At 44.2% G+C, this 25,724-nt stretch overlaps 1 protein-coding gene across 1 annotated transcript in view; it reads left to right on the forward strand.

The window, feature by feature from the left end:
- LOC146812815 (alpha-2-macroglobulin-like protein 1) overlaps nt 1-25,724 on the forward strand; it is an 820,867-nt gene that overhangs the window by 774,076 nt on the left and 21,067 nt on the right. Inside the window, exon 34 of the mRNA XM_085615206.1 lies at nt 22,538-22,640. Coding sequence (XP_085471332.1) covers nt 22,538-22,640 — 103 coding nt within the window. The remainder of the gene's footprint in view (nt 1-22,537; nt 22,641-25,724) is intronic.

A 25,724-nucleotide genomic window follows, 5' to 3' on the forward strand; every position in this document is an offset into this window, starting at 1 on the left:
ATAATGTTGAACCTAAGGTTATGGAGTATTATCGTATTAATGCTTGTTCATTTTTAAGTGTGTGTGCTATTTAGAATTGTTCTACTGGGACCAGCTTCCTTACTGTACTGCGTTATACACAGGTCCCAGTGACTTATTTGGGTCTACCCTTTCTCTATAACTACATTGGTCCTGGGTGGCAGCTATTGTGGATGTGGACGCTTCCTGTGAATACACTAGCATTGTTGAGGTGAGGAGTCTACCTCAAATCTTAAACTGCCCCCTGGTAGTTTAGCACAGTTCACCTACTCCATAGTCTGTATTTAATTCTAGTTCTCTTAGTTAAATCAGGGGACTTTGTGTCATCAAGGAAGCAGTGCTCTTCTTCAGGGCTTTTGTTTAACACCCGAAAGTATTCTGGAACTTGTAGTCTAGCTGCACTCCCCTTACTACTGTTGAACTTGGGCACCAGAAAAAAAAAACGTTACTGGAGCATTGATTCCCTAGTGGCATGGAGTGATAAGGAGCTCCATATCAACGCCTTGTCAGGGGTAGTAAGCGCTATATACATTTAACACTTTCTAACAGTTTATTATGAAAGTTATTAACTTCAGCCAAATTAAAATAGTGAAATGATGCTTCAAAGAAATTGTACCTAAAATTTCACTGTAGTTTAGCAAAACCTTTTTTTTTTCCTAGTTGCATTTATTTATGAAAATTTTATTTTTAAAGCAAAGAATCCCCAATCTTCCTTCCAAGCTTTTGCATACATTTGCATCTAAACGGAGCATCCTGGAAGCATTATTTTCATATTTAACTTTGCAAACGTGTGCACACTTTTTTTTTATACTGGAACGACTGTCTGTAGTGCAGTCTGAATTTACAACACTTCCTTGGAGCCCTCACCCTAATAATGAAGGATGTGTATTAAGGCCCTAAAAGTTCGAACAGCATTAACCTATGGGCACAAATATTACCTTAACTACTGATCCATATTGTGGTACTATAATCTGGCAGCCAAAGGGTTTGTGCTGCAGGTGGTTGGGCCTACTTGTCTCGAGGACAAAATAAACATGAAAACTTGTCCTTGACCCTGAACAATGTCCTGGGCGTCAGGTTCAAGTAATTCCACACCCCTGCATCATGTATTCATGTATCAGACTGCACCACCCAGTGTGCAGTAATTATATAGCTCTTCAATTTATGGTGGCACAGCACCAAGGATAATGTACTGCACAGCTAAACACTTATAAGGTCCCAAAGGCGAGACCTATTGGCTATGCCAATGCTTGTGTTACTATCTTTTTAAAGCTCTTATCTGTGGATGTCTCCCAGAGGTCTGTCAATTCGAGATACTCCAGTGATTCCAGCAGGTACTTCTTGGCAGGTGATTTTTCTCGGGTTGACAGCTCTGTCCAAAGGTGGGCATTTAGGGATCCTTGCTCTGCGCCTCTGATTTTACGCCAACTTTTTATGTAAGCACCTCTTCTCTCCACTGTTTGTCTCTGAACGCCAAATTCAAGGCATATTTGGGCAGGCGACACGTAGTTGGGCAGCTGGAAAATTGCTCTGTATGTTCTACTGATTATTTTGTCTAAAACTAACGCATCTTTTCCTAGCATTGGTTCACTCCCATATGTGAGCATTGGCTTTAGTCATGCTCTGATCACTTGTAAGAGAGGGTCCAATGTTCGGTCAGGGAGGACTTTCTTCAGGGGCTTGATTGAAAAGTAGACTGTGGTGCCCTTTCGACGCATTACCTCTAGTTGAGGTTTAAACAAACCTCTGCTGTCCAATAGTACCCCAAGATACTTGTAGTTGGTTACCCGGTCTAGCCTCTGCCCGTCCAGGAACCATGAGAGTTTCTTTGTCTTATTATAATTCACTGTCATTACTTATGATTTGTTTAAGTTCATCTTTAATGCGTTATGTTGTGAAACTGTGCTGGTGGTGTCTAAAAGGTGTTGGAGTCCAATTGGAGACCGGCTTATTAAAACCAAGTTGTCCTGCATATAAGAGAATTGATAACAAGATGTTTCCCAACCGTGGGGCTTGAGATTTGGTTTTATCCAGTTCCCCAGGCAGGTCTGCTTGAAAAAGGTTAAACAGCATGGGGGCTAGAACGCACCCTTGTTTTAGGCCTTTGGTGGTGTTAATTTGCCTTGAGAGGTGCGTCCCTGATCCCAGCGTGATCTTGACCTAAGTGTTGGTATGCAATTGAATCAGCAGTTTCAGGAGAGGTCTTGGTATTCCCCACTTTTCCAGTTTCTGCCACAGTTTGGCGCGATCTACATGATCGAACGCTGCGCTAAAATTTATGAAGCATAGGAATAGCGAGCTCTTTGCAATTTTCGCCACATCTATCAATAGAGTTAGCGCCATGATGTTCGTTGTTGTACCCTGTCCTCTGCAGAAACCTGTTTGGTTTGCGGGAATGATACGTTTTAAGGTTGCCCAAGATTTTAATTCCTCCAGGAGTAGCCCCGCGTAGTACTTTGCCTCTGTGTCAATTAGTGCGATAAGTCGATAATTACTAGGATTACTCCTATCGCCTTGCTTATAAATTGGTCTTATTATTGAACCGGTCCAGGACAATGGACAAATCGCTGATTCCTTGATTCCCTTGAAGACTGGTACCAATATGTTGCTCCAAAAGTCAACATCATGTTTGAACATTATTGGAGGTATTCCGTTGGGGCCGGGAGCTCCTTCCAATGTTCCTTTTGATATTTTTAGCTTTATCCTAGCTGCTGTTATTTCATTTTTCTTTTCTGTCCTGCTTGATGTTGATTTTGAGCTCGTTGTTCCTTCCTCCCCCTGGTTAGCTTGTTCTCCCGGGGTCTCAACCTGGTTGGTGCCTTCACAATTTACATATTTGTTTTTTCCTGTGTTGTTATCACATGAAGTCTTCTCGATTATCTTTATTTTTCCTCTAACTGAGTACCACTCTGGGTTTTTATCGTTAAAATGATTAGATAAATATATGCCCAATCAGATTCTGATATGTTTGAGTTTACTCTGTTATTGCCAGGCCGTTAAAGGCTATGCATTGTCTTCCAGAACTTGGCGCTGTTCCTCATTTTTTAATCATACATTATTTTCACCCAGAGTTCTTCATTCATTTGCCTTTTCTTTTCCCAGGTCTTCTATTTTTTGCAGTGCCTTTAAATTTCGTAACTCTTCTTGCAGGACTTCTTCATGTGCTCATTTACGAAGCTGTCTTAAGGTTCGGTTTATTTTCCATTTCAGATTTTTTATCTCAGGTGAGGTTACCTTTCCATGTAGGTAGCCTGGTCTGTTCCCTTTTAGGATTTTTGGCAATATACCGTATGTTGTTCCGAGGTCCTTTACAAATCCTTCCCAAGCCTCTGGTGGGTTCTTTATCAAGCTCGTTTTTTGATGAATAATTAGCTTTGCGTTGGTTGATAATTCTTCAATATTATTGACGTTACACTTTAACCATCTAAAGTTCGCCGTGTACTCTGTACCAGCGCTTTCCCTTGTTTCCATGTCTTTTCCACTGGTTACACTTAGCGTCATTTCATGTGGTAGGTGGTCGCCTTGGCTATTTTCACCATTCTAATTGAACCTATGATGTCAAACAATGGAAGAGTTACCAGGGTAAAATCGAGGTAAGAAGAAGTGGTTGAAGAGAAGTATGTTAGTGCTGGCGGGATGTCCTCTTTAAATCGGCCATTCAATACCCTCAGAATTAACTGCTCTAGATCTTTCAATAATTGAATTGAGCATTTTATTTCTTTGTTTGGGAATGCAGGGGCTTGATTTGGTATTCCCCACGCTGTATTAAGTTCCTGTGCTATTTCATCTTCTGATGTTGTTCCAAAAAGGTAAAGACTGAAGTCGCCCGCCAGGATAAGGTTCTCCACTTCCCTCTCTTCCATAAGTCTTACCAGTTCGCTGACAAGTTCTTTTACCCCTTTAAGTCTATGCTTTGGATGTAGATATGTGTTTTTTATGAGTAATGATTGATCCACCTGTTGAATTTTGATTGTTATGATTATTGCCTGTATGGCACTTGGGGGAGTTTTTTTTAACTTGATCTCTTCTGTTTTTCCTATGGTTAATATTGAGACGAATGTCATCAGGCCACCTGAACAATGTCCAAATTGTGAGCCTCTGGTAGCTGGGTGGTTTTGGGCTGTATATCTTACTAAGGCTATCTCATTCTCTTCCCAGGTTTCTTGGAGTAAAATCAGGTCGAATGATTTTAAGTAATTTGATGTGTCTGGATCTTCCAGCTTGCTTGTCAGACCGTTAATATTCCAGATGCGTATTCTGATAATTGTGGAGTCAGCTTTTGCTGAAGTCTGGCCGAGTGCCCTTTGTCACTGCATACCCCTATTGTTATTGTTCGCCGTGTATTTACCCAGCTAGAATCCGATTGTTGCATTGTTAAGTTTTGTGTATGTGAAAGTCTGCTATTGGACCGTGGAGAGTGACTAAGCGCTCCTTTTAAGATTGATTTAGCTGTTTCTAAGCTATCTTTGTTGCTTTCTTCTAGGAGGGGAGTGGGGTAAGCTGGTCTTTTTCCTGGTTTCAGCTTTATCCCCCACTGAGTGAATTTGTTCGTTTCCTCCAAAATTTGACCTGCGAGGTCATTTGTCTTCCATGTTGTCTTTGTCACTTCAGGGCCTTGTTGATTTGATGAGGATTGAAATTCAATTGTAAGCAAATCTGTTGTATTGAGGTGTTTCAGTTCTTCAATTGTGTGGATCAGTCTTAGTATGTTACCCCTATTTAGGGTGTCCACTCTTCTTCGCGATTTATATTCTGGGATGAATAGAATGATATCTGTCTCCTTGGATGCAGTGATCCGGTTTGACTGGCGTGTGTTTACCTCACATTGTTTGATCTCGTGTGGGGTTTGATTATTGTTTGTGGCTTCAAGGATTACTGTGCTGGCTCCATAGTGCTCCTCTATCACCTGCTCTTTGGCCAGCTTGTTCCTACTATGTACTTTTACCATCGGCTGCTTTTCCTGAAACGTAGTTACCATGTGATGTCTAACTCTGCTTGGTGGTTGGTTGTTGTTTATGACTTCTGTGGTGATTCCGTAAGACTCCTCTGAGGGCTCTTCTGTAGCCTGCGTTTCTCTACTTCTGGTGTTTTCCATTGGCAGATTTTCTGGCAATCTCCTTCCTCTGCTCTGTGCGCTACTTTCCAACTCAGTTAGTTTATGTTGCTGCTTGTTTATCACTGAGCTACTATCCTTCAGCACTGTCTGTTCAATTGTTAACTTCATCGATGCAGTCGACGTTGCTTTTTCCAGTATTTTGAAGTTCCTTATAGCTTTTTGTCTATTGTCTAAGGGTGGTGTCTTTTTGACTTGGATGTTCATCAAGATTTCCCTTGTTTGCTCTTTTTCACCACTGGCTACCGCTGATTCGTTTTCGTCAATATGGGTTGCTTCTACTGTTTTCCTGTTCCTACCCTTCCTTTTTTGTTTGCGGCGGGCTCGTACATTCATAAATGTCTCTGCACCAGCCCTGTCTTCGGTTGAGTTGTTTAAAAGGGGGTCTCCTGGAGTATGTTTAAGATTTGGAGACGAGTACCCATCTTTGATCGGCATGGGCTGCGTGTTACCAGCTCCTATTGTTTTTTCACTAGAGCCTGTTTTTCCAGACCTAGCCTCCATTGTGGGGTGCGACGTATTTGATTTTAGGTCAGCCAGGAGGTTACCCAGCATTGTTGGTAGTGTGGCTAGCTTATCGATTATTGGGGTACAGATGCAATCAGTTCTTACTATTTGTGACAGTTTTGCTGCTTCTTGACCAATTCTTATGAGGCCATTAAGGTCCGCAAGTTTCCTTTCTATTCCAGAAGTGAATTCAGCTAGCCTGTGAAGAACGGTTAACTGCATATCTAGTTTGTCAGATTGATACTGCAGTGCTGTTGCAGATAGCAGGATAGTGTTTAGTAAAGTTACCCAAAAAACGTCTGAAGGCCCTCTGCTCCCCTCACTATGCAAGTTGATCAGTTCTTCTGTGGAGTTATTGATGGTGGGTTTTACGTTGTATGATGCTACTAAATCCTCCCATTCTTGTGACGCTAGGAAGGTCATGTCATTCTCCATGGTGCACAAATTCTCTTGTAGACGATTCAGGGAGAAATTGACTTGGTCTGTTACCCCCTGCTGTTTCTCGACTGTCAGAGTGTCTAGTTGTGCACTCATTAGAGTTTTGCCCATCTTTGCTCATGTCTTTTTTGTTGTTTTTCTTTCGAGGGTACACAGGCAGCCATCATCCACCAGTCCAAAGAGGAGTGTGTCCCCTTTATGGAGGGGCTGAATTAATCTGTTCATTAGGGCTGGGCAGTACAGTAGGGAAGCTGGTCCCAGTAGAACAATTCTAAATAGCACACACACTTTAAAATGAATATGCATTAATACGATAATATTCCTTAACTTTAGGTTCAACGTTATTTAATCACATTGAACGGATGCTCTTATATCAACAAAAAATATAAAAATGTGTACCAAACAAGTTCCCCATGCAAAAAGGGGGAGAAAGGGAGAAGGTAATGTGAATCAAGTAAGGGTTGAAGGAGTGAAAAAGGAAGGGTAGTGACACTAAATCCATCCCACCATTATTTACAGTAAAACTGGCTTTTCTCAGCCTCACAGTTTAACAAATAACGAATACATAGCCAATTGTTTGTAATCGCACAGCCGAAAATCACCGTTGATCCACATTACCTTCTCCCTTTCTCCCCCTTTTTGCGTGGGGCACTTGTTTAGTACAAATTTGTATAATTTCTGTTGATATATGAGCATCAGTTCAATGCGATTAAATAATGTTGAACCTAAGGTTATGGAGTATTATCGTATTAATGCTTGTTCATTTTTAAGTGTGTGTGCTATTTAGAATTGTTCTACTGGGACCAGCTTCCTTACTGTACTGCGTTATACACAGGTCCCAGTGACTTATTTGGGTCTACCCTTTCTCTATAACTACATTGGTCCTGGGTGGCAGCTATTGTGGATGTGGACGCTTCCTGTGAATACACTAGCATTGTTGAGGTGAGGAGTCTACCTCAAATCTTAAACTGCCCCCTGGTAGTTTAGCACAGTTCACCTACTCCATAGTCTGTATTTAATTCTAGTTCTCTTAGTTAAATCAGGGGACTTTGTGTCATCAAGGAAGCAGTGCTCTTCTTCAGGGCTTTTGTTTAACACCCGAAAGTATTCTGGAACTTGTAGTCTAGCTGCACTCCCCTTACTACTGTTGAACTTGGGCACCAGAAAAAAAAAACGTTACTGGAGCATTGATTCCCTAGTGGCATGGAGTGATAAGGAGCTCCATATCAACGCCTTGTCAGGGGTAGTAAGCGCTATATACATTTAACACTTTCTAACAGTTTATTATGAAAGTTATTAACTTTAGCCAAATTAAAATAGTGAAATGATGCTTCAAAGAAATTGTACCTAAAATTTCACTGTAGTTTAGCAAAACCTTTTTTTTTTCCTAGTTGCATTTATTTATGAAAATTTTATTTTTAAAGCAAAGAATCCCCAATCTTCCTTCCAAGCTTTTGCATACATTTGCATCTAAACGGAGCATCCTGGAAGCATTATTTTCATATTTAACTTTGCAAACGTGTGCACACTTTTTTTTTATACTGGAACGACTGTCTGTAGTGCAGTCTGAATTTACAACACTTCCTTGGAGCCCTCACCCTAATAATGAAGGATGTGTATTAAGGCCCTAAAAGTTCGAACAGCATTAACCTATGGGCACAAATATTACCTTAACTACTGATCCATATTGTGGTACTATAATCTGGCAGCCAAAGGGTTTGTGCTGCAGGTGGTTGGGCCTACTTGTCTCGAGGACAAAATAAACATGAAAACTTGTCCTTGACCCTGAACAATGTCCTGGGCGTCAGGTTCAAGTAATTCCACACCCCTGCATCATGTATTCATGTATCAGACTGCACCACCCAGTGTGCAGTAATTATATAGCTCTTCAATTTATGGTGGCACAGCACCAAGGATAATGTACTGCACAGCTAAACACTTATAAGGTCCCAAAGGCGAGACCTATTGGCTATGCCAATGCTTGTGTTACTATCTTTTTAAAGCTCTTATCTGTGGATGTCTCCCAGAGGTCTGTCAATTCGAGATACTCCAGTGATTCCAGCAGGTACTTCTTGGCAGGTGATTTTTCTCGGGTTGACAGCTCTGTCCAAAGGTGGGCATTTAGGGATCCTTGCTCTGCGCCTCTGATTTTACGCCAACTTTTTATGTAAGCACCTCTTCTCTCCACTGTTTGTCTCTGAAGGCCAAATTCAAGGCATATTTGGGCAGGCGACACGTAGTTGGGCAGCTGGAAAATTGCTCTGTATGTTCTACTGATTATTTTGTCTAAAACTAACGCATCTTTTCCTAGCATTGGTTCACTCCCATATGTGAGCATTGGCTTTAGTCATGCTCTGATCACTTGTAAGAGAGGGTCCAATGTTCGGTCAGGGAGGACTTTCTTCAGGGGCTTGATTGAAAAGTAGACTGTGGTGCCCTTTCGACGCATTACCTCTAGTTGAGGTTTAAACAAACCTCTGCTGTCCAATAGTACCCCAAGATACTTGTAGTTGGTTACCCGGTCTAGCCTCTGCCCGTCCAGGAACCATGAGAGTTTCTTTGTCTTATTATAATTCACTGTCATTACTTATGATTTGTTTAAGTTCATCTTTAATGCGTTATGTTGTGAAACTGTGCTGGTGGTGTCTAAAAGGTGTTGGAGTCCAATTGGAGACCGGCTTATTAAAACCAAGTTGTCCTGCATATAAGAGAATTGATAACAAGATGTTTCCCAACCGTGGGGCTTGAGATTTGGTTTTATCCAGTTCCCCAGGCAGGTCTGCTTGAAAAAGGTTAAACAGCATGGGGGCTAGAACGCACCCTTGTTTTAGGCCTTTGGTGGTGTTAATTTGCCTTGAGAGGTGCGTCCCTGATCCCAGCGTGATCTTGACCTAAGTGTTGGTATGCAATTGAATCAGCAGTTTCAGGAGAGGTCTTGGTATTCCCCACTTTTCCAGTTTCTGCCACAGTTTGGCGCGATCTACATGATCGAACGCTGCGCTAAAATTTATGAAGCATAGGAATAGCGAGCTCTTTGCAATTTTCGCCACATCTATCAATAGAGTTAGCGCCATAATGTTCGTTGTTGTACCCTGTCCTCTGCAGAAACCTGTTTGGTTTGCGGGAATGATACGTTTTAAGGTTGCCCAAGATTTTAATTCCTCCAGGAGTAGCCCCGCGTAGTACTTTGCCTCTGTGTCAATTAGTGCGATAAGTCGATAATTACTAGGATTACTCCTTTCGCCTTGCTTATAAATTGGTCTTATTATTGAACCGGTCCAGGACAATGGACAAATCGCTGATTCCTTGATTCCCTTGAAGACTGGTACCAATATGTTGCTCCAAAAGTCAACATCATGTTTGAACATTATTGGAGGTATTCCGTTGGGGCCGGGAGCTCCTTCCAATGTTCCTTTTGATATTTTTAGCTTTATCCTAGCTGCTGTTATTTCATTTTTCTTTTCTGTCCTGCTTGATGCTGATTTTGAGCTCGTTGTTCCTTCCTCCCCCTGGTTAGCTTGTTCTCCCGGGGTCTCAACCTGGTTGGTGCCTTCACAATTTACATGTTTGTTTTTTCCTGTGTTGTTATCACATGAAGTCTTCTCGATTATCTTTATTTTTCCTCTAACTGAGTACCACTCTGGGTTTTTATCGTTAAAATGATTAGATAAATATATGCCCAATCAGATTCTGATATGTTTGAGTTTACTCTGTTATTGCCAGGCCGTTAAAGGCTATGCATTGTCTTCCAGAACTTGGCGCTGTTCCTCATTTTTTAATCATACATTATTTTCACCCAGAGTTCTTCATTCATTTGCCTTTTCTTTTCCCAGGTCTTCTATTTTTTGCAGTGCCTTTAAATTTCGTAACTCTTCTTGCAGGACTTCTTCATGTGCTCATTTACGAAGCTGTCTTAAGGTTCGGTTTATTTTCCATTTCAGATTTTTTATCTCAGGTGAGGTTACCTTTCCATGTAGGTAGCCTGGTCTGTTCCCTTTTAGGATTTTTGGCAATATACCGTATGTTGTTCCGAGGTCCTTTACAAATCCTTCCCAAGCCTCTGGTGGGTTCTTTATCAAGCTCGTTTTTTGATGAATAATTAGCTTTGCGTTGGTTGATAATTCTTCAATATTATTGACGTTACACTTTAACCATCTAAAGTTCGCCGTGTACTCTGTACCAGCGCTTTCCCTTGTTTCCATGTCTTTTCCACTGGTTACACTTAGCGTCATTTCATGTGGTAGGTGGTCGCCTTGGCTATTTTCACCATTCTAATTGAACCTATGATGTCAAACAATGGAAGAGTTACCAGGGTAAAATCGAGGTAAGAAGAAGTGGTTGAAGAGAAGTATGTTAGTGCTGGCGGGATGTCCTCTTTAAATCGGCCATTCAATACCCTCAGAATTAACTGCTCTAGATCTTTCAATAATTGAATTGAGCATTTTATTTCTTTGTTTGGGAATGCAGGGGCTTGATTTGGTATTCCCCACGCTGTATTAAGTTCCTGTGCTATTTCATCTTCTGATGTTGTTCCAAAAAGGTAAAGACTGAAGTCGCCCGCCAGGATAAGGTTCTCCACTTCCCTCTCTTCCATAAGTCTTACCAGTTCGCTGACAAGTTCTTTTACCCCTTTAAGTCTATGCTTTGGACGTAGATATGTGTTTATTATGAGTAATGATTGATCCACCTGTTGAATTTTGATTGTTATGATTATTGCCTGTATGGCACTTGGGGGAGGTTTTTTTAACTTGATCTCTTCTGTTTTTCCTATGGTTAATATTGAGGCGAATGTCATCAGGCCACCTGAACGATGTCCAAATTGTGAGCCTCTGGTAGCTGGGTGGTTTTGGGCTGTATATCTTACTAAGGCTATCTCATTCTCTTCCCAGGTTTCTTGGAGTAAAATCAGGTCGAATGATTTTAAGTAATTTGATGTGTCTGGATCTTCCAGCTTGCTTGTCAGACCGTTAATATTCCAGATGCGTATTCTGATAATTGTGGAGTCAGCTTTTGCTGAAGTCTGGCCGAGTGCCCTTTGTCACTGCATACCCCTATTGTTATTGTTCGCCGTGTATTTACCCAGCTAGAATCCGATTGTTGCATTGTTAAGTTTTGTGTATGTGAAAGTCTGCTATTGGACCGTGGAGAGTGACTCAGCGCTCCTTTTAAGATTGATTTAGCTGTTTCTAAGCTATCTTTGTTGCTTTCTTCTAGGAGGGGAGTGGGGTAAGCTGGTCTTTTTCCTGGTTTCAGCTTTATCCCCCACTGAGTGAATTTGTTCGTTTCCTCTAAAATTTGACCTGCGAGGTCATTTGTCTTCCATGTTGTCTTTGTCACTTCAGGGCCTTGTTGATTTGATGAGGATTGAAATTCAATTGTAAGCAAATCTGTTGTATTGAGGTGTTTCAGTTCTTCAATTGTGTGGATCAGTCTTAGTATGTTACCCCTATTTAGGGTGTCCACTCTTCTTCGCGATTTATATTCTGGGATGAATAGAATGATATCTGTCTCCTTGGATGCAGTGATCTGGTTTGACTGGCGTGTGTTTACCTCACATTGTTTGATCTCGTGTGGGGTTTGATTATTGTTTGTGGCTTCAAGGATTACTGTGCTGGCTCCATAGTGCTCCTCTATCACCTGCTCTTTGGCCAGCTTGTTCCTACTATGTACTTTTACCATTGGCTGCTTTTCCTGAAACGTAGTTACCATGTGATGTCTAACTCTGCTTGGTGGTTGGTTGTTGTTTATGACTTCTGTGGTGATTCCGTAAGACTCCTCTGAGGGCTCTTCTGTAGCCTGCGTTTCTCTACTTCTGTTGTTTTCCATTGGCAGATTTTCTGCCAATTTCCTTCCTCTGCTCTGTGCGCTACTTTCCAACTCAGTTAGTTTATGTTGCTGCTTGTTTATCACTGAGCTACTATCCTTCAGCACTGTCTGTTCAATTGTTAACTTCATCGATGCAGTCGACGTTGCTTTTTCCAGTATTTTGAAGTTCCTTATAGCTTTTTGTCTATTGTCTAAGGGTGGTGTCTTTTTGACTTGGATGTTCATCAAGATTTCCCTTGTTTGCTCTTTTTCCCCACTGGCTACCGCTGATTCGTTTTCGTCAATATGGCTTGCTTCTACTGTTTTCCTGTTCCTACCCTTCCTTTTTTGTTTGCGGCGGGCTCGTACATTCATAAATGTCTCTGCACCAGCCCTGTCTTCGGTTGAGTTGTTTAAAAGGGGGTCTCCTGGAGTATGTTTAAGATTTGGAGACGAGTACCCATCTTTGATCGGCATGGGCTGCGTGTTACCAGCTCCTATTGTTTTTTCACTAGAGCCTGTTTTTCCAGACTTAGCCTCCATTGTGGGGTGCGACGTATTTGATTTTAGGTCAGCCAGGAGGTTACCTAGCATTGTTGGTAGTGTGGCTAGCTTATCGATTATTGGGGTACAGATGCAATCAGTTCTTACTATTTGTGACAGTTTTGCTGCTTCTTGACCAATTCTTATGAGGCCATTAAGGTCCGCAAGTTTCCTTTCTATTCCAGAAGTGAATTCAGCTAGCCTGTGAAGAACGGTTAACTGCATATCTAGTTTGTCAGATTGATACTGCAGTGCTGTTGCAGATAGCTGGATAGTGTTTAGTAAAGTTACCCAAAAGAAGTTTCTGCTCCCCCAGGTTGCAGTGGGGGTTGTAGACCCTAAACGGTTTCGTTGTTAGAATAAATTGCTTTGCCGGGGTCTTTTAAAAAGGTGAATTTCGTGTATATGTTTGGCTGCTAGGTACTTAAGATCTTCCTTGGGGGCTGTCCTTCTATATTTATAATTTAGTTTATTCTGTCTCTCTTGTCCCTCCTGGATGTTGTGTTAGGCTGATTTGCGTTTTTTGGCTTATTTACGTCTGCTGGACTGATTTCATTACTAACTTTTGAGGCAACGAATAAACAGATGTTGACGTCTTTGCAGTTTCTTTTGCTGGTTCTTTCTGTACCCTTGGTGTAGGTTTTTCCGTTGAGATCATTTTCTAGGGCTGCCATAATTCCGTGATCTTCTCGTGCAGCTTCCATTCTTTTCCGTTTAGGTGGCGGCTTTGTAATGGGCCTTCTAACCCTACCTGACCTCATAACAGTCCAGGTGTGAGGGTGATTAATACAAGTGCAAGTGTTAAGTTGATTTTTTGGGTTCGCCCGCCGGCCTTGCTTTTCCAGGTACATTCCAAATGGGTGGGGGTGGGTTCTATCTGGCAAGGCTAGGCAGGGCTCGGCAGATATTGACGGTTGGCAGCGGTTAGTAACTGGTTGCTGCTGGTAGCGGCTAGCTGTTAGCAGATTTTTAGGCAGAGCGCACCTTTCCTCCTTGCTCCGCGTCCCCACCGGAACCACAACGCGGCTCCTAGGGGGCTGCACGGAGACACGGAGATCCAGAGACCTGAGACCTGGAACAGTTTGTCCCAGCACGATAGACATGAACTGGAAGTGGTGTTAGTTAGGCAGGCAGAGCAGGGCATAACAGGGCGAAGATACAGACCTGGCTCCCGATCTGGCTCCCGACCTCCTGGGCTCACGCGGAGTTCCCACGGCACCTGCGATTCCAGCGGGTCCAGATTCGGAGCCAGATTCAGGTTTCAGGTTCGTTCTCGTGCGGTGCTCACGGCACTCGCCCCAGCTCCCGCAGATCTCTCGCGGCTGTCACAGCTCTCGCAGCTCTCTCAGCTGCCGCTATTCCTGGCTTCCTGCGGCTTTCCGCGGCTCCTGGCTTCCTGCGGCTTTCCGCGGCTGCTGGCTCCCACGTCTCTCACTCGCGGCTCTTTCAGCTGCCACGATTCCTGACTTCCTGCGGCTCCTGGATCCCGCGTCTCTCACTCGCGGCTCTTTCAGCTGCCACGATTCCTGACTTCCTGCGGCTCCTGGCTCCTGCGTCTCTCACTCGCGGCTCTCTCGTTCAGTGCACTTCAGAATTATTCATTTGATGCAGAGCTGCTTTGTCTAATTTGAAACCATCATTTTGTAATTCTGGCTCCATGAATAACGACCACAAGGGAAAATTAACTATTTTTTAGGTCTCGCTGAGCCCCAGCGCTTGCGCTGGCTCGAAGAGACATTTTGTATGTGGGCTCCAAAAAGTGCTACCAGGCCAGCCTAGAGGTACAGTGCATGTGCGCGGGCGCGCGCGCCGCGCTTACTTTCACTTTTGCGACCGCACGGCCGCTTTGATCGCGATCACGGCCAACGCTTGTTTTTCATTACTACAAGCTTCCTGCGTCCCGCGGCCAATACTTGTTTGGACTTGGACTGCCGAATTCCAGACTTAAGCTCATGTGCGCAGAGGTGCCAACATGTCGGAAGAAAATCGCTCTAGAAACTCGTCCCAGTGATCCGGTTACATTCTCTGCAGACCCGCAGGGCTGTGCCAAGCGATCTCCGTGCCCTCCTCACCGCCTCGCTCTGCCCAGCATTGACTTGTAATGTATTCTGGTAAGACTCCCCGGGCCCTTTTAGAAGCATTGTGCGCGTTCAGTTGTGTCTCGCGCCGACTTGTGTGGATTTAATCCTGCGTTTTCGAGAGAGCGCTGTGTGAATCGGATTTCCGCTCTCTACTAAATTGCTGACCTTAAAGACCTGGGTTTGAACCCGAGGTTAGGCACTTGGCAACGATAATGACAGACTTTAAACATCACTTTATATCCTTGTGTTTCAAAATGTAAATAATGCCTATCGTTATAAATCATCTATAAAGTGAAACGCCCCAATGACACAATTGCACATTTTCTTATCCTAATTTCTGCAACTCTTTCTGAAATATACCCCACACTCAAAACTTGTTTATGAACAGCACTTCAAGTCAGAAGTGCCCCTGCTATAGTGGAAATGCCATTTGTAAAGTGCACGGATGGTATCCTTACAGCCAGGTCTGCAGATCTAGCCAGTACCCACCAATAACAAAATAATCCCCGATGCAACACAATCGGGTCCTTCGATTCAAGAACATTATTCTGACGTGTAATCCTAAAAAGGCCCCCAGATGGATTCTCTTTTATATATATCGCGAGCTTTGAAGTATTAACATTACGTCTCATGCTCTCCAGGTTGTAGTACGCAATGTATAGTGCAGTTGCATTTGCAAATCATCATTGTACATCTACTATGTAATAAGATTTATATTTGTTACATTATTTTTTAAATGGTCAGTTTTTCATCTGTAATGCCTTGTGGTTATCTGCTAATGGAATTTATGGCCTTTCCAGGTGCTGCCGCCCTGGATTAAACTAGTATCCTGTTACTAATTGATTTCCGCCCGGATTTTCTTTGAAATGCTTGTTGTAATTGAAAGCAGTCCCCAAAGAACCTTTTTCGTCACTTTTTTTGTCCTAGTTTATTAAATAATAATACACAGCAGAGCCGTGTGCCATGTTTTACAACAGCAGTAATGAAAATGTTGTCCTGAGCACAAAAATCAACTTGAAGAATGCCTGAAACTTCCCTCTCGCAGTTGTTTCAACACAAGGTACTCGCGGTATGCTATATGGCAGTTGTGCAATACGCCGCGCTCTCCATACAGGGGCTTAATTTCACCCGGTGTTTCACGGTATGCACCAAAACATATTAAAACATAAAAAAATATGGCTAATATGTATGATATGCTATAGGGCATTTATGCAGCGCGCCACTCTCTCCATACAGGGGGCTTAATAGCTGCATTCCACGTGTGATGTTAAGCACCGGCTTCTTGCTGCGCAGCGTTTTGCCTGCTTTTAAGAGATGACGCATTATATTGGCCAGGGTGATGTAGTAAGCGCTATATAAAACGCAACGTCATGGTGTTATATAACATTATGTAAGTCAGTCGTCACAGTCCCATTCATTCCCACCCAATGGCTTAGTAACCAGGACGCAGCGTGTGATGTTAACCACCGGCTTCTTGCTGCGCAGTGTTTCTGGTGCAAATAGTCCTTTTTGAATTGTTTACATTTAAAGGTTTGAAAGCGCTGCACAGGTTTCAACCCTATGAGTTATATGGGGTGCTGGAAACTCCCGGGAGACTCAGTGAGTGCTGTGGATGAGTCGCACAGTCAGTCCTCGGCTAGTGTTTTTGTTGCAAGAGACAATACCTGTGCCGTCCATTAGGGTGCAACAATGAGACGGGAAGCATCTCTACTCTTTTCTGCAAGGAGAGAACTCCTTCAGTAGGAGGGAAGTTATAGTACATCTCAGCAAACCTACAGTGGATGCTTTCAGCCGGAGAGTAGAGCAGACCTGCAATACTCACTGAAAGAGTAACTGCACTTCTGAGCAGAGCTGCAATACTGTCAGTGGAGAAGTGTGGCTCAATGGTTAGAGTGGCAGACCTCGATGCAGAGCACTGGTCCGGGACCAGGGTTCGATTCCCGTCGCGGCAGGGTCTCGGGCTATAAATTCCGCGGACTGGATATTCTCGCCTCAGTGCCTATTCTAATCATGGGTCCCACGCTGCAACTCTGGGCAATAGCTTGCTTAATCTCCACAACGGCCCCCCGCGGCGGGATGCCTGGCTTTCACCTTGGGGATGCCCAGTACGGGTTATCTCACAGGGAAAAACCAGGACGGGTTCCCAAGGCAAGCGCCAAGATGCCCAAGGGTAGTTGAGCGCTATATAAGAACATATAATAATAATAATAATAATAATAACTGGACCCCTCAGCAGACCTACAATACGCTCAGTGGGAGAGTACCTGCACTTCACAGCAAATGTGCAATTCTCTCAGTGGGTGGGTAACGGCACTTATAAACAGACCTGCAAAGTTTTCAGTGGGAGGGTACTGGCACTTCTCAGCAGCCCTACCATGCTTTCTGTTGGAGTGTAACTGCACTTCTCAGCAGACCTGCAATGCTTCCAGCACAAAAGCACTTCTCAGCAGATCTTCGGTGCTTTCAGTGGGAGGACGCCTTCATTTCTCGGAAGAGACACTCATTTCACCAGGGAGCACTGCTTGGCAAAGGCAATAGGTCTGGATTTAATGTGCTACCGCAAATAAAGGCATGCACCACCGTGCCCCAGGGGTGTAACACAGGCCCCCGCATCCCCCGTGGTGCGGGGGGGGCCTGAGCTGAAAGGGGCCCCCTCAGCACAGTACTAAGGCCTTAGAGCTCCGGGTTAAATCCAGAGCGGGGCCCCTCTGTGTACCTTGCAGGGGGGCCACCTCTGCTTTTGTTACATCACTGCTGTGCCCAGATGACTCTTGTTGTGTCTCTGAGTAACCTGTCTCTTCCTGTGCATCCCATCTGTGCCTTTTGCAATGCAATAGTTCCGCATTTGCGAGAGTTTAAGCTATTGGCATTGTAAATGACAATGCCTTTTATTTATGTTTTAAAAACCAACACGTAAATAAAAGGCATTGTCATTTACAATGCCAATAGCTCAAACTCTCACAATTGCGAGACCTATTGCATTGCAAATGCTTGTTTTTTTCCCCTCGTGGTCGTTTCTCGAAATCCCCCCTCACCTGGTCCCAGCGTTCATACCTGCAGCAGCCGCGGCTAGCGAGTCATATCTCTTTTATATTGACTTTGCATGGTTGGTTATCATCGGTGATTTAGTGAATGCCCTTTTTAGGTCTCGGGACCATCCGGTCGGCAGACCGGAAGTCCGGAGATTTAATGTCTTTGAGAAGAGGGGCTTGCACCCGCCCCTCTTCTACCCTGTTCTCCATTGGCTGGCCTAGTAAATGCTGGCCAGCCATTGGAGAAGAGGTCCCGTCACTCCAATCATGCCCCGTCCTTTTCGGATCGGGGGGCGTGTTTTTTGCGAAAAGTCTCAGGGAGGAGACAACAGCAAAACACGCCCCCGAATCCGAAAAGGATGCTGCGTTTCTCCGAGGCAGTTCTTCTCTGCCTCGGAGAAAGGCGGTGGTGTCCCGGCGTTGCTCCCTCACCTGATCTCCTTGTTCGTAAAAAGACCGACTCTCTCCAGCGAATATTCTTAACTCCACTTCTAGGTATTTTGAAAATACACACGGTACACACATGCCACGTTAAGTAATGTAAACCCATATCCAGTAAACTTACCATCTTGATTTTCGGGCAGTCGATATTCCGATCGCGATATTTTTGCATGTCGATGTGAGAAGCTCGATATTCTGGCAACAAACCTTCCAGGTGTGCTTGGCCCCTCATTTGACCCACTGGACAGCGAACATCTACACGGCACCGGTCTCTTCATCGCCGCGTCCCTGCACCTCTGCACAATGGAGATTTCCTCGGCGCCCGCATTCCAGACCAAAAAAAAACCTCGCGAAATAGCTCAACCACTTCCTTTACTCTGCTCCCTAAACGTCATCATATATTTATCTTTTTTTTTTTTTAAGTTAAAAGGGTCTCTTTGTATGGACTGTGTCAGGGGCAGGGCCGCCCCCTTCCCGCATGACGTCATGCCGCTGTGAAGGAGGCAGGGAGGGGATTTTTGATTTGAGGGACGCTTGAGAGAGCTGGCTTTATGGCGAATGGACACTTTGTTGCTGCTGGACAAGCTACCAGAGAAAGCAGGGGAGGAAACCTAGAAGGTAAACTTTATTGTGCCAATGTTTGTTTCACAGACCGAGATAATCCTCTGACAGGCCATGTGCTGCGTGTGTGTGTATTTTTCTGCCAGGTAGTCTGTGAGCATTCGCAAATAACTGTTGTACGTACGGTGGCTCCATCGCGCCTACTTGGGAGCCTGGGTGGGTGGGCCGTCGTGAGCGTGGCAGTAAACATTTTACAGGAGTAAAGTGTTCAGTTAAGGATGCTCGCTTTACACGTGACGTCGACCCTGAGGTTTAACAATTAGGGGTTAAAAAGGGGGTATTAAGGGAATCTACACTGTACGTTGTGTCGTAGTCTGCGGACGCTGTGGAGATGGGGTTTGGTCCAGCAGTGAGATGCGCCCGTGGGGCCGTGGGCACGTTACAATGGGCTTTGCTACTCCCAGACCGTGCTCTCTGGTGTTGTGATCCCTCTCCCAGGAGTGATCCCTCTCCCAGGATTCATGACGATTGCTCATCTTGGCGGCTGACCGTTCACAGGCGCCCTCACCCGAAGCGTCTACCACCATGAAGTCTTCTGTGATGTATACCCGCTCCCTACTACGCTCACACACAAAACCTACGTCAATATTTTTGTACCCAATGAGCTTGCTTCATGCGAGGCACAAATAGAGAGGCGGGAACATTCTCATTTTTAACTTGAGAGCTTACTATGTATATTGTGTTCCACGCGGTTTGCCCTAGAATCTGTGCTCCCATCAGCCACGCGTAACCTTCCAGATGCGTTCGAAGGCATTGGGCATTGCAGCTGCACTTCAGCGACATGTAGGCACTATGGAAACACTGAAACACGTTTTGATAATATGACCGAAATTAGCTTACATGTTTTAGACCAGGCAGTACAAGCAAGCAGCATCTATTCTAGACCACATGTGTCTCCCATTAACCCTTACTAATCCAGTCAAACCGTGAGGGGGCGGGGCAGGGGGGTTGGGCTGGAAGTGTTGAAGAGCTGAAACCTGATGTTCCCTCCCTGAAGGCAGTAAGAATCGTAATGCTTTTGTGCACCTCCGGTGATTTGCGGTCTTGTATTTCTTCAACAACTATGTTGCCAGTGCCCAACCACCCACGGCTGGGCTTGCCAGGAGCCTCCATGTCCCCATGAATATCACGTTGTTTCAGCCCGATCGAGGAGACTTTCTGACTACATCTTCCAGAATGCATTGTGCTAAATGAAAACCCAGGCCTAGAAACAGGGTTTCTGTTTCACTCGAACAGTTGTCTGGTACCAAATCTTTCAAACACACCAAGTGGGGAGACATCTGTTATGTATGTTATACTCACCTCTGGAATGTGTGTGAAGCCTGCATGTTACAGGTTTGATGCCAGGCTCGGTGGATTCAGCCTTTCAGCTTTCGGGGTTAATAAAGTGAGTGGTATTGTGTACACGTGGTATGTACAGTGACTCGAAATGTGGTAAAAAGCGCTATGTAAAACATTTTATCGGTATTAATAGAAATCGAGGCACAAAGGTGTGAGGGTATTGAACTTGTGGTGTACAGATTCAGTAGACTCCCACCACAGGCACCCAACCTGCTGAACTATCTCCCCTGCTTTACGATGATACTCCAACCTACTTGGAATACAGAAAGTTAATGGGTACAACCCGCATCATGGTTTACCAGCATTTTATGCCCCCCAGCGGCGCATAATAATATTGCAAGCCCCAAAGTCTTGTGTAGGAGGCCACATGTAATAATATCCTTTTAATATGCAAGCGGGGGCATTTCATCCCACTTAATAAGTGGTTTCCGTATCTGTCGAAAGAGTGTTCAAGTTGCCCCATGTCAGGATTGAGTGGTTTATTCAGTCCTTCTTTTCTTTCCATTCTGAGACTTTTTAGGTCTCGGCTAGCGATGGCTGCGCTTGCGCAGTCTCGCTCGCGAGAGATAATGACTTGGGAGAAGAGGGGCTTGAACCCGCCCCTCTTCTCCCCTGTTCTCCATTGGCTGGCCTAGTAAATGCTGGCCAGCCATTGGAGAAGAGGTCCCGTCACTCCAATCATGCCCCGTCCTTTTCGGATCGGGGGGCGTGTTTTTTGCGAAAAGTCTCAGGGAGGAGACAACATCAAAACACGCCCCCGAATCCGAAAAGGACACTCCCTTTCTCCGAGACATTTCTGCTCTGCCTCGGAGAAAGGCGGTGGTGTCCCGGCGTTGCTCCCACACCTGATCTCCTTGTTTTTCTTTGTTAAAGGAGGCATCACTTTCCTGTCACAGACGCCGCACCTCTGGCCCTCTCCCCCATCAAGTTACAGGCATACTTAATACGCGCAGTGTCGGATATTGTGGGATGGCCCAAGACCTCATGAGTCATATTTTAACTCGGCACGAGATATTAAGGAAAAGCTTTGAAACCACGGAAATGTCACACAAAAGCACACATGCTTGTCTGAACTTTGCAGCTATGGGCCCCCGGCCATGGCCTTCTTAATTGACTCCGCCACATCATTGAACGATTTTATCTACATTTCATGAAGTCAATTAAACAAAGGAACGTAAAATGTATCAACGCCTCTAAGCCTTTACTCGTATCTCCTCGCCCTCCTTTCATCGGAGAGCTTTCCCATTCCAAGATGGCCGCGGTCTCCGTCAGGTCGGATGCTTTATTTGTTCTGTATTGTTTAATCCATTTTATTTAAAAGGAAAATGTGAGTAACCCCGTCTTATTTCCGTCGGTAAACAGGTATGTAACCCCTACCAAACGTGCGGCATCATAAACAAGCTCTGGATTTTTATCGCACTGTCCTTTGCTGACTGCGCTGTTTAAGCCCAAACCTACTATGATACAAGCATTTACAATGCAACGGTCTCGGCATTGTTAAAGTTAGAGCTATTGGCATTGCTCATGACAATGCCGTTTCTTTAAATGTTTTAGAAACATAAACAAAAATAATGTCATGAGCAATGCCAATAGCTCTAACTTTACCAATGCCGAGACCATTGCATTGTAAATGCTTGTTATGTTTTGCTACACATAGCTTTATCTGTTGTAGTGAGAGCTCTTGCCATCAATACATCAAAAATGATATGGAGAGGAGGGGCTTTCGCCAGTGCTCCATCACCATTGGCTCTCCTGTGTTTTCCACAGTTTGCCGCTGCTTAGATGGACTATCCATTAAAGTCATGAACATTTGACGATGGTTGCATCAAGTAGTCATGTTAAATCTGCAGATGGAACATGTGTATAGCTTTGTCTAATCTGTGTTTTCTTATGTTTTTACTTTTCTGGTACAGCCGCATTTTAATTATTGACTTATGGCTTTGTTGATTGCTGTTTGGATGCCTCCAGCTGGCATGAAGTGAAGTCACAGCGCCAGTCACTAATAGTTTGTGCATGTCCTTTCTCAGGAATTGCAGTAGCCTCCCTTGAAAGCACCAAAAGCAAACCCAACCTTACTGTTTCAACGTCCCGTCCACACTTGAAAGACCACTCTTAGCACTCCAAAATCTTTTAAAAATAATGCGTTCTAAGTTATCACCTATTATGGTTGTATAAATTGGGTCTGCTTTTCCCTTCCTTCCTGCCTTGCAATATAGTGGTTGGAACTTGTAAAGCACTCTCTAGGTCCTCAGTCCTTTTCTGTGCTACATAAAAGCCACAATAAATACATAAATGCATTGTGAACTTGAGTGTTTTGCATGGATGAATCATTGAGACGATGGCCAACAAAAAACATTTGAACAAAAGCAGCTTGCAATTTTGTGAGGCCAACACTAAATGGTGGGAATGTTTATAGTATGTGAATCTAAAACATGATACAAACTGCAAACCAGTGGTGGTTCGGGTAAGTGGCATTTTTTGTATGTGCCAAGGTGGGGGTGAGTGTTACAAGATCATAACGCCATCCTCATTCATCCATTCTTTTCTTCATTTATCTTCCTGTAGTTATCTTGTGTTCTTTTCATCTGTTCATCTAGCTAACACATAAGGTCCAAACATACAGCTTCTCAGTGATCCAAGACGTGGTCGTCCAGAACATAAAGCCAGCCTCAGTGACTGTGATGGACTACTATCAGCCAGGTGAGCGCAGGTCTTTCTTTCACGGTGTACTTAGCCATACATCTCAGGAACCATTTTGTAAAGCCATGTATTCTCATTGCCCGCAATGAACCAGAAAATTGAATGTTAAGCAAGGCCAGATCCAGGCTTTCTAGCATATTGAATGGCAGGACACCCACTTCCACTTCCTGGAAGACTGTCTATCTCACATCATTGGTTGTGTTACTGCAAAATAGCAATGCAGGGAAGGGCTCGCTGCAGGATTTTAAGGTGTGTCTTGCAAAAAGTCATTGTGTAGATTCAAGGACAAAGAGTGTTCACCGCTGAGAAAATGATATTTATACGTAACAAGACACTCAAAAAACATCTTTGAAAGCCATGTTGCCTTAAGATCTAGGGATGACAACTTCACAGGGCACTTCAATATTTTACTTTTCAGATCTCAGCTACGGACAGCTTCAGCTGTCTGTAAGCAACGCTGTTGTTTCCAATTCGTAATATATAGTTAGAATGGGCTTTGGGTCAGCCCCTTGCTTTTGACTTAGTCTTTCCCCTTGACTTTGTTGTTTATTTCAGTTGCCTGCTATTGATTCAATGTCTTTCCTTCCTATTCTTTTGTTTGTCCCGCTCAGTAGCATTTCTGTATAACGAGGTTCTGATTGGATGAGTTTTATCCTTCCAGTCCATACTTGAGGGAACTCTTTCTATTTATGCCTTTGGAGACAACTGTAGCAATCTAACAGACCTTATGTCACCACTACACACTATACACTACATACAACATAAACACAATTCACAACAAATGCAAATGGAAAGACATTTGGAAGATGTTTACATTGTTATATTGTAGCAAAACAGTCTGCTGTTCTGCCCTCCTCCTCCCCCTCACAGCCCACTCAGCACGAGAAACTACCACTTTCAGCACCAAACTCCTCTCCCATGAACTCCACAAGGCAACAGCAGCTGCGTGCACTCCACACTATATACTGTCAGATTAGCTATCGTTGAGATTCACAAGGGAGAATGCTGAGCTCTAAAAACATTGTTTCCTTGTAAAAATTTAGACTCGTATGAAAATGCCCATTGGGAATACCGTTAAAGGAATACTTTTAAAAAGACTGTCCAAGGAATGTTCTGCTTCTCTAAATTAATGCCGAAAATATAGAATAGTTTGAAAGTAGTAAACACATCACTCACACTAACACCAATCACACTGCTCATGTCCTACACACCACGCACACAGTTTATACTACTTATATCACACATATTAACATCACTCTTACTGCTCACACCACTCACTATTTATACTCTTCACTCACACAAGCTAACACCAGTCACACCATTCACATCATGCATGCCACTTACAGAGCTTGTACACTCACATCACACATTAACATCAATCACAACATTCACAACTCGCACACCACTCATACCACTAATATGACTCACATCACTCACTCTACCAATCAATCACATCACTCATGTTATGAACAGACCATACCACTCATATCACTCACATTAACACTAATAATACCAATAGAATACATTTTAATAAATTATTTGACACCCAAACAACATAAATCCAATTAGTAGGACCGGAGTGTTGAAGCCCCAACCACGGATAGCTAGTCACGCGAGACCGGGTCAAAATCGAAAAATATGGCAGACTGCGATGGATTGTGAGTCGGATACAAAAAATGAAATCAGCCTAATCGACACTTAGTGTCGTCATCATGGAGCCACTGGAGGAAGTCGAGGTGAAGATTTCTAAGTTCGGACTTAGGGCTTTATTACGATGTCGGTCGGAAAGGTTCCGAACGGCATTGGGATTTTCCTAACCAGTGTCGGACCCCATGTTTCTGACCGACTCAGAAACATTTCCGACCGACCGATTTAAAGGTAACCATTGGGTCTTTCTGACTCGGTTCCGACAGGCATTCGGAGACTCGAAGTCTCTCTGAGCCAAATCGTACAAGTCTATGGACCATGTTTCCGACCAATGTATTACAATGTCGGATACGGACAGCCTTTCCGAATCGGTCTGTCACACACGTAACGGCTGTCGGAAACTGACTGTGGGGGTCCATAGCAGGCCCCCCTTCACCCAGAGGTCATTTTGGGGCCCATTGGGGAACCCATGGAACCCCTTTTTCCAACCATGCACAGTGTGGCAGACACCATGAGGTGACTACGACAGGGTGCAAGGTTTTCCGCAACCACCCCTATTTTCAATGTGAGCCTGTGTTGTCGTTCGGAACACAGGCTCCCATTGAAGTCAATTGGAGTCCGACCGAACAGTGTTCGGAAACGTCGTAGTCGGTCGGTCGGAACACCGAACTAGAGTAGGTCGGAACCGATTCCGACAAGGAGTCAGTCGGAATGCTTTCCGACCGACGTTTAACAAGGCCCTTAGTCTCTTTTTTTTTCAAAGAAAAAAATCTACAGCAGGATGAAGCCGAAGGCTGTACCTGACAACAGTACCACAAGGATGGATACCCTTTTGCTGAAGGACCTCTGAACAGGATTTGTTACTGCGGAGAAGAATGCAGCAGGAGATGTCGTAAAGTCAGGCCGACTTGCAATGCACCTTGGGTGGAGAGATGAGCAAGTTGGTTTCATTCTGATCTCGGGTCTCAGAGCAGTTTTTAGCCAAACATTTTGTAAGTCCCAACATTTGGATTTTGACCATCTGGGCAAGTTTAGCACCACCACCATTTGTCCAGGACTCAAGAAGTTCAGGTGTATGTTCAGAATGGTTGGAGCCTTCTCTGTCTCTGAGGCTTTGATCAGTTGGCTGGCCTCCATAGTGACCCTTGAAGTCACTATGGTAGTCCTGGGTCAAGCAGTAGAACAGGGCACAAACAGCAAGGCGAGCCTCTGATGGTTCAGGTAGCAAAGTAGTCCTTCTAGGTGCATGTGAGGAGCTGGCCTGGCTCATGATGTCCACTAATGTAAGTGGGCACATTGCACCAGTCAAGACAACCCTTATGGTGATTAAAGATGTCTTAGACAACCTTAGAAAGGTCTCTAAGTGGTAGCTGTGGAGAGCAGCCTTCAGGCTTCGTCCAGAAGGAGTGTAAATCAGCTTGTTTTACCAGAATGCAA

This window comes from Triturus cristatus, chromosome 7 (assembly GCF_964204655.1).
Source record: "Triturus cristatus chromosome 7, aTriCri1.1, whole genome shotgun sequence".
In the NCBI taxonomy this organism is placed as follows: Eukaryota; Metazoa; Chordata; class Amphibia; order Caudata; family Salamandridae; genus Triturus; species Triturus cristatus.